This window comes from Pelmatolapia mariae, linkage group LG15 (assembly GCF_036321145.2).
Source record: "Pelmatolapia mariae isolate MD_Pm_ZW linkage group LG15, Pm_UMD_F_2, whole genome shotgun sequence".
Taxonomy (NCBI): Eukaryota; Metazoa; Chordata; class Actinopteri; order Cichliformes; family Cichlidae; genus Pelmatolapia; species Pelmatolapia mariae.
Window position 1 is genome coordinate 318,686 of NC_086240.1, and position 7,419 is coordinate 326,104.

Genomic DNA, 7,419 nt, shown 5'->3' on the forward strand with positions numbered 1-7,419 from the left:
AAGTAAAATATAATAATATGTCCCTCATGTTGATTATAAGCCTTAATTCCATCGGTTCGTTTAGAGTTCTTAAAATATATCGTGTTAAAATATTAAAGAACTATTTGCAATCAGCCTTTCTAAGACGCTTATTTTTTTTTATTTTATTTTTTTTTATTTTTTTTTATTTTATTTTATTTTATTTTATTTTATTTTATTGATTTGTAAAGGCTGGTACTGAGCCCAGGATCTCTCTATTTCGAACTTTTCTCTTGTTTTTTGCCTTGGTACTTACTTTAACTGCCTCCACCTAAAGAATTCTTATTTAGATATCACACAATCATTTAAAATACAAACAAGGCATTTACGTTAAATTCAGCACGCGTAATCGCAAATACAACACGTGATGTCCGTTTTTGAGGGGCAGATTTTCGAGTCGTCTCAGAGATTTAAATTTCCCGTTTTTGTACAAATCGAGAGAAGAGTCACCGGTGGGGGGTGGGGGTGCGGGGTTTAATTCACCTTATTCAAAGTTTGTGAGCGCCTGTTTTGATGGGCCAGTATATTTTTTTTAGAAAAGCTTTTTGGAGAGCGTGGGGGCTGAGCAATCAGACGGACCCGACTGAACTTCCTTCCTCGCCTGGACCTGAGAGGAGGGGAAAAAAGAAGGAGAAGAGAAAAAACAGGTCGACGCTTTTATAAACGGGGACTATGCTCAGCTTTCAGTCGCTGTATCAGCTTCAGATCGTCAAACACAGACGTTCACGCCACCGGGGTCACAATCGGAGGCCTTTTTAAGCTCGGCACCATGATTCCAAGAATGCTTCTTTTCTCTCTGCTTTTCCTCTGTGGGCTGCAGGAAGCTCTCCTCTCTCCGCTCGTACGTTGTTCCAAGAACGCATTTTGTGCTTTCGACGTTCCCGTGGATCTTCGAGCCGCCAAAGAAACGTGTGAGAAATATTCTGGAAGCTTATATCAGTTCAACTCCAAGGAAGAACTTGGTGATTTAACGACTCTAACCAGACTCAACGGTAAATACTGGCTGCAGAGCAGCGACAAGACGGCTCCGAACTGCCCCGTGGTCTCCATGACGGAGGGACAGGGCGCCACAGTGGTGAGGGTTCCGTGTCAAGACCAAAAACTGGACGGATTTTTCTGCCAGATGACCAAGTATTGCAGTCCATTGAATGCGTCGCCAGGCACAGCTGTGAACTACACCTTAGAGACCTTTAAGTTCGGTTATTCGGAGGTTTTTCCACTGGGAACCACGGCTGAAGAACGAAAGCTCGGTGGTAAATATCCAGACTCGAAGCACTTGTGCTTCTACGAGTGGCTGAAAGCTCCGTGGAAATGTGAGGTGATGGGTGGAGGCTGCGAGCACGAATGCGATTCTTCAGTAGCCGGCTGCGTCTGTCCCACCGGGCTCGTCCTCCATCGCAATAACGTCTCCTGCTCCATGGGCGCGTGCACAGAGTGCGCGCAAGGATCCCAGCGGGAGGGTGACAGCTTCCAGTGCAAGTGCAACAAAGGCCACGACCTGGGCCAGGAGGGGAAGAGCTCCGCGGAGGCGGATGAATGTAAGGCATGCACAGCTGATCAGATGTGTGTGAGTACGCGCGAGGGCCACGAGTGCAAGTGCAGATTTCACGGCTTCGTTTTGGAGGAGGGAGCGTGCCTAAATCTAACGATCTGTAAATCCTGCGAGCACGACTGCGCTAAAGTCAACGGGGAGTACCGGTGTGTGTGCCGGCGCGACTTCATGGTGTCACCGTCAGACCCCACCAAGTGTAAGCTGAACTGCACCGACAGGGACTGCAGATGCATCCCATCGGGCGGAGGCAGCTGCGAATGCCTCGATGGCTACGTTAAAGACAACGTGAACGGCACAGACTTTTGCACAGACATAGACGAATGCGAGGCTCAGCGTATGTGTGACCACGTGTGTGAAAACTTCTTCGGTGGTTACAGGTGTCGCTGCCGCGAAGGCTTCCAGCTGCAGGGCAATGGCAAGTGCGTGAGCTTGTCCGAGGAGCAGGAGAAAGAAGACGATGGCTCAGGCTCTTCCTCTCCGAGCGTCACATCGACCGGCGAGCCGACCAGCGCTCACCCGGCTTCACTGCCCCCCTACATCAAAACCGGCAGCGTCCTGGGCATCGCCGTGTTCATCGTGCTGGTTGGCGGGCTGCTGGTTTTCCTGCTCCGGAACATCTTTAAACGTTGCGGCAGTCTTGAACTCCCACCCCTCAGACGACCAGATATAGATATCTTCTATCTGCAGCAGGTGACCACGGAGACCTACAAGAGGCTGTCCTTCGACAAGCAGTTTAAAAATGACACCCAGAAACTTGAACTGAACCTGTGAAGTCGCACAGCTGAGCCTTCATTTCAAGTCAAACGCACTGGTTTCTCCGCGGAGAGGCTTCATAGCCCAGCACTGCAATAAATGGCACACTGTAAATTTAGAGTATAAACGCTGCACATTAAGTTTTCTACATGGGAGCACAGTTACTGGCCTATGGTTTGTATTCCACTAAAACACATTCTGCTCAGTTTATGGGGTGGCATTTGTGCCAAAATTATGCTGACAAGCGTGGAGTCATTTATTTCTTGTCTACTTTGAGCAAAATTGTTTTCGCATGCAGGCTGTTTGTGTTAACCCTCACAGCACCTTTAATGTTGCGCTCCTGCATTGTCCAGCATGTGGGCCCGATGTGCCGCTTGAGCGTTATGTCGTTCTTCTAGTTATTTGTAAAGAAAACATATTTTTGATTTGTATGTAATAATATCCAGAATAAGAATTTATTTTCAAAAACTGCTCAAACAAAATCCAGAAAAATATACAAAAAAATTGTTTTCAATTAAATATTAGATGTAACTGCAAAAAATGGAAGAAGATGTCATGTGAAAAATCATCACGCACAGTCTGTTAAAATAGTGTGGCACAGATTAATTCAGGATTCGATTCAGAGTTGAAAAGCAGAAACAAATGCTTCATCGCATGTATTCAGACATCATTTTGGCACAGGTGGAATTACCGACAGTTTGCAGTAATGTATAAATGATACTATGATGGAAGAAATCTAACAGTAATGGTACTGAAAAGTTTATCTATAGCTAGAGTCCCATTCCAAACAAGCTCATAACAGCCATGCTGTTACAAGGTGATCCATCTTATTGGTCCTCAAGAAAATGCTTTTGTATTTGAGAAGTTAAACCTTGCGGTCACTCTCCAGTTTTGAAGGAGCTACAGTTGCTCTTTGTAGCCTGTTAATGACTTACTGTGACTGACGTTTGCTCACAAAATCAGCCCCAAACATAAGACATTTTGGAGTGACTCACCAAATTCTCTTTATGTATGATTTCACTGAATGTAAAACTTTGATTTTTATGTTTATTTTTTTATGGACATGAGGAATGTTAAGGATGCATTGATCTATCAGCTGAATGTCTTTATCTGATGATTCTGGATTTGTGGACTGAGATCAGCAAACACGATGGGTGGTGAAAAGAAATTATTCCCTTGAATAAAAGAGGGAAGAAATAGCATCCTAATGGAGACTCTTTGTATATCAGAGCAAACATTTTGTCATGTCTGTGCAATCCTAACGCTCGCATCATACGAGGTTGAATGTTATGGTCTTTGCTGTGCAACAGAGCGATCTGGACTGATCATGAATGTAAATCTGTGCTGCTATGGTTTTGTATGTAAAATACCACTCTGTGCAACTGTTAGCTTTCACTTGTTGCTGTCTTTGCTATTGTTGGAGTCAATATTACCCTTTTTTCTTTCCTTATATTTTATTTTTTTAGACAAACCTGGTGTAACACTGTTTAAATTGCTATTAAATTGTTAACTTTGGTCCAAAGGCCACAGGACTCTTTGGGGAACTCAAGAGTCCTTTAAAGTCACACAAAACGGGCTGATAAATGTGTACTTGTTTTGCATGTGATAAATCAGTGATCATGCAAACCAAAGTGAAATATTTTGATAAATGTGTTATCATTTCTCTGGTTTTACCATTTCTGCTGTCTGTGTCAGAGCTGGGGTCACACTCAGACACATTCTCAGTGTTAGCAGTGAAAAAAAAAAGATGTACACCTCTGGGTGTGAAAAGCAAAAGATAACATGAAGGGAACAAATGCAGGGGGATAAAGGTATGTTTCCATCAACAATTACTGTATTTTATGACCTCATTAAACAGAAGACTCAAACAAGCAGACCAGAGAACATATGTGATGTTCATGTGTGAGTCATGTTCCTACATAGTCCTGATGCTTTCATCCTGTAATGTAAAACGCTGCATTAGCTAAAGTTATACTGTAAGGATAAGTTGTTACTGATTTGGCTGCTTTTTCTGGAATGAAATGTAACCATGGATTCCTGCTAGTCACATACTCAGAGGGATGTCCTCTGATCCTCAGCATATCCCACTGATGTGCTATGTGACCTACATTGTGTCGTTATGAAACAGAACTTCTGATTTCTTTGCAGTTATAGTCCAAAATTGTTACACTTCAGTTAGCTGTTTCATTTAGTAAGACCGGCTTTGGGTCTTGTCCCCTTGCAAAAGTTACAGTTTGCTATAAGTTTTTAAAATAAACTCAACTCGTTCCATCACGTGTCCCCAGGAGCACTGCCAGAATATTTGGAAGCAACAAACAACAACAAAGCCGCCCGTGATGCTTCCCCATGACGACAGAGCAACAGGTGAGTGTTTCCTACAGATTAATATGGACTAGCCTGTGAGATGTTTTTATCACTAACATACGCATTTGCTTTTAATATGACATATTTGTTGTTTTTATTCCATCTCTCAAAAGTGAAGAGCTCTTTTTCCTACAAATAGTTTGTCTTTCAATTTTTCTTTTCTATCCTTTTTATATAAGAAAATGATTTTTAGGCTTATGTTAAATTGCATTTGATATATCCTCTTTGGTCAAGCTGACAGAAAAGCTTCAAATCAAACTATGCGCAGGGCCCCATAACAACTTGGGCCTGCTCTGAGGGCATCATAGAGCACACAACAACAGAGGCAAGCAAAAATGCATGGAATTCTGCTTTTAAAAGGTTTATCTCTTGTCTTACATGAAAGTCAACAGTTTACAGCTGTTCATTTGGTTCTTATTCTACCTTGTTGTGAGATATTAATACTTGAATGCCCAAAAAAAAACAAGTAAAAAATGAGGGAAGCGGGGTTAAAACATCTGACCCCAGAAATGTTGCTCGATAACAGACATGCTACATAGAGAGGGATGGGAGGGGTTTATTGCAAACAGAGGGGAGGGGTCCGTTTGATGACCTCCGCCCCCCTACGTGCACACGGCTCCGCTGCGTACGTGCGTAAAAGCCGTGCGTAATTGTGGGGATGTGGTCTACCCCGCACAGAGAGCTGAGGGACAAAGTGAGGAGCAGCCGGCTGATTAAGAGCGATTTCCTTCCTCTGTCGGGACACTGACATGGAGTTGATGGGCTATAAATGCCAGCTAAAGGGTTCTTCACACTAACAGGCCCATAAACTGCCGGGACGCATATAAACTTAAAGGAAGACAGCCGAGGGTCAAACATGAATCCTGTCCTGCAGTTGGCGGTCCTGCTGCTGCTGTCGCTGGTGAACAGAGTCGGTGGTATAGCCCCGAGTGGGGGGTACTGCATCAATAACCAGTGTTTCGCTGTGTTCAGAGACCTGAGCGATTTCAGCAGAGCGCGAAATGAATGTAGAGATCAAGAGGGGCAACTAATGACCGTGCGCTCATCTGTAGCACACGATGTTCTTTCTATTCTGCTGGCAAACTTTAAGGGGAGCTTCTGGATCGGTTTACATCGACCACTCCGCTGCCCAGACCCCGTTGCCAGGCTGAGGGGCTACGAGTGGGTGACTAAAGACGACGAGAGTGACTTCTCCAACTGGCTGCCAGACTTTAACATGAACTGCTCTTCTCAGCGCTGCGTCTCAGTTTCCCCACAATTGGACTTCAGATGGAGCCAGAAACCGTGCCAGGATCAGGCCGCCGGGTTTCTCTGTGAGTACACCAGCGTTGGCATGTGCCAAAGTCAACAAGAGTCACCGGGAGAGACTGTCATGTACACCACTCCCTATGGGTTCGTGCTCAGAGACTTGCTGTCTGCGCCTCCTGGAAGCATCGCTCTCCGGATGCCATCTGAGACCAAATATCTGTGCTACGCAGAGATGTGGCAGCCGGCGCCCTGGAACTGCGAGATAGACGAAGGCGGGTGTCAGTATAAATGCACTGAGAGTCCTAACAAGATGTCTTCGTGCTACTGCCCACCAGGAAAAACCCTTAATCCTGCGAATAAAGTGACCTGCGAGCAGCAGCTCGCGGGAGACTCGTGTCTGGCGCTGAGCTGCGAGCAGATCTGCTACATGAACGGAGACTCCTACGCGTGCACGTGTGATCGCGGCTTTCAGCTGGCGGAAGACGGCAGGTCGTGCGTGGACTTCAATGACTGCAACGACCCGCGGCAGTGTCCCGGGGAGAACTCCGTGTGCGTCAACAAACCCGGCGGGTTCGAATGCGTCTGCAAGGCGGGATACTCCACGCGCAACGGCCAGTGCGTCGACGTGGACGAGTGCGCGTCTGGTCCGTGTGAGCATGAGTGTCACAACACTCACGGTAGCTACAAGTGCTCGTGTTATGATGGATACCGAGTGGACCCGATGTCAGCGAATAAGTGCAAACTGTTCTGCGGGAAGGAGGAATGCCCCGCGGAGTGTGACCCGAACAATAAGTTCCAGTGTTACTGTCCCGACGGCTACGTAGCCGAGGAGAGAGTGGACAGTACGGTGTGCATAGACATGGACGAATGCAGTGACCTTTACTGCGAGCAGAAATGTAAGAACACGTTCGGGAGCTACGTGTGCTTCTGCTCTCTGGGATATGTGCTAGTCGACGGATACAAGTGCGTAGAAAGCGATGACGACAGCTCCGAAGGGACATCAGCACCAGACACTCCCACTACAGTATCGGTACCATATCCAGATCCAACCAGGCAGCCCTCGGGGGTGCCACCGGGGGGTCTGGTGGGAATAATAATTTTCACTGTGGTTTTTATCGTTCTCGTGGTCTTTCTGGCGGATCGCGCCATCAGACGCAGGGCGAAGAGGACGAACAGCATTGCGCTCAAAGCTGAGGAGGGCGAGGATCACGGCTTCCATCAGGTGAAAGGTGAAAGCTGAGCCAAGCAGAGACGGTTTAAGCATGACACGTGAATGTACAGTGAGAGTTTTACCGGAACTTTGCAGGAACGGTAGAAGGAAAAGGGAAAGTGTCCACAGCACTGCAGAAATATTACATGTTACAAACAGTTTTCTCTGTGGAAGGACACGCCCTTCATTTTATTTACCATTCAGCCACAGATGCCATGTGATGACAAAGGACTTCAAATTCTAAGATATTAATAAATGTTTTGGAAAATGTAAA

The 7,419-nt window shown here is 46.0% G+C and overlaps 2 protein-coding genes across 2 annotated transcripts; both read left to right on the forward strand.

Moving 5' to 3' along the window:
* The first annotated feature begins 508 nt into the window (after nt 1-508).
* LOC134643673 (thrombomodulin-like) lies at nt 509-4,256 on the forward strand. The gene has a single exon (XM_063496156.1). The coding sequence runs from the start codon at nt 788-790 to the stop codon at nt 2,339-2,341; it is 1,554 nt and encodes a 517-aa protein (XP_063352226.1). The 5' UTR covers nt 509-787; the 3' UTR covers nt 2,342-4,256.
* A 1,097-nt stretch (nt 4,257-5,353) lies between these two features.
* On the forward strand, nt 5,354-7,419 carry thbd (thrombomodulin). The gene has a single exon (XM_063495150.1). It carries the CDS (start codon nt 5,544-5,546, stop codon nt 7,173-7,175), a length of 1,632 nt encoding a protein of 543 aa, XP_063351220.1. The 5' UTR covers nt 5,354-5,543; the 3' UTR covers nt 7,176-7,419.

Excerpts from the sequence above, each read along its gene's own strand:
- LOC134643673 (XM_063496156.1), top strand. The coding sequence starts at position 788 with ATGATTCCAAGAATGCTTCTTTTCTCTCTGCTTTTCCTCTGTGGGCTG.
- thbd (XM_063495150.1), top strand. The coding sequence starts at position 5,544 with ATGAATCCTGTCCTGCAGTTGGCGGTCCTGCTGCTGCTGTCGCTGGTG.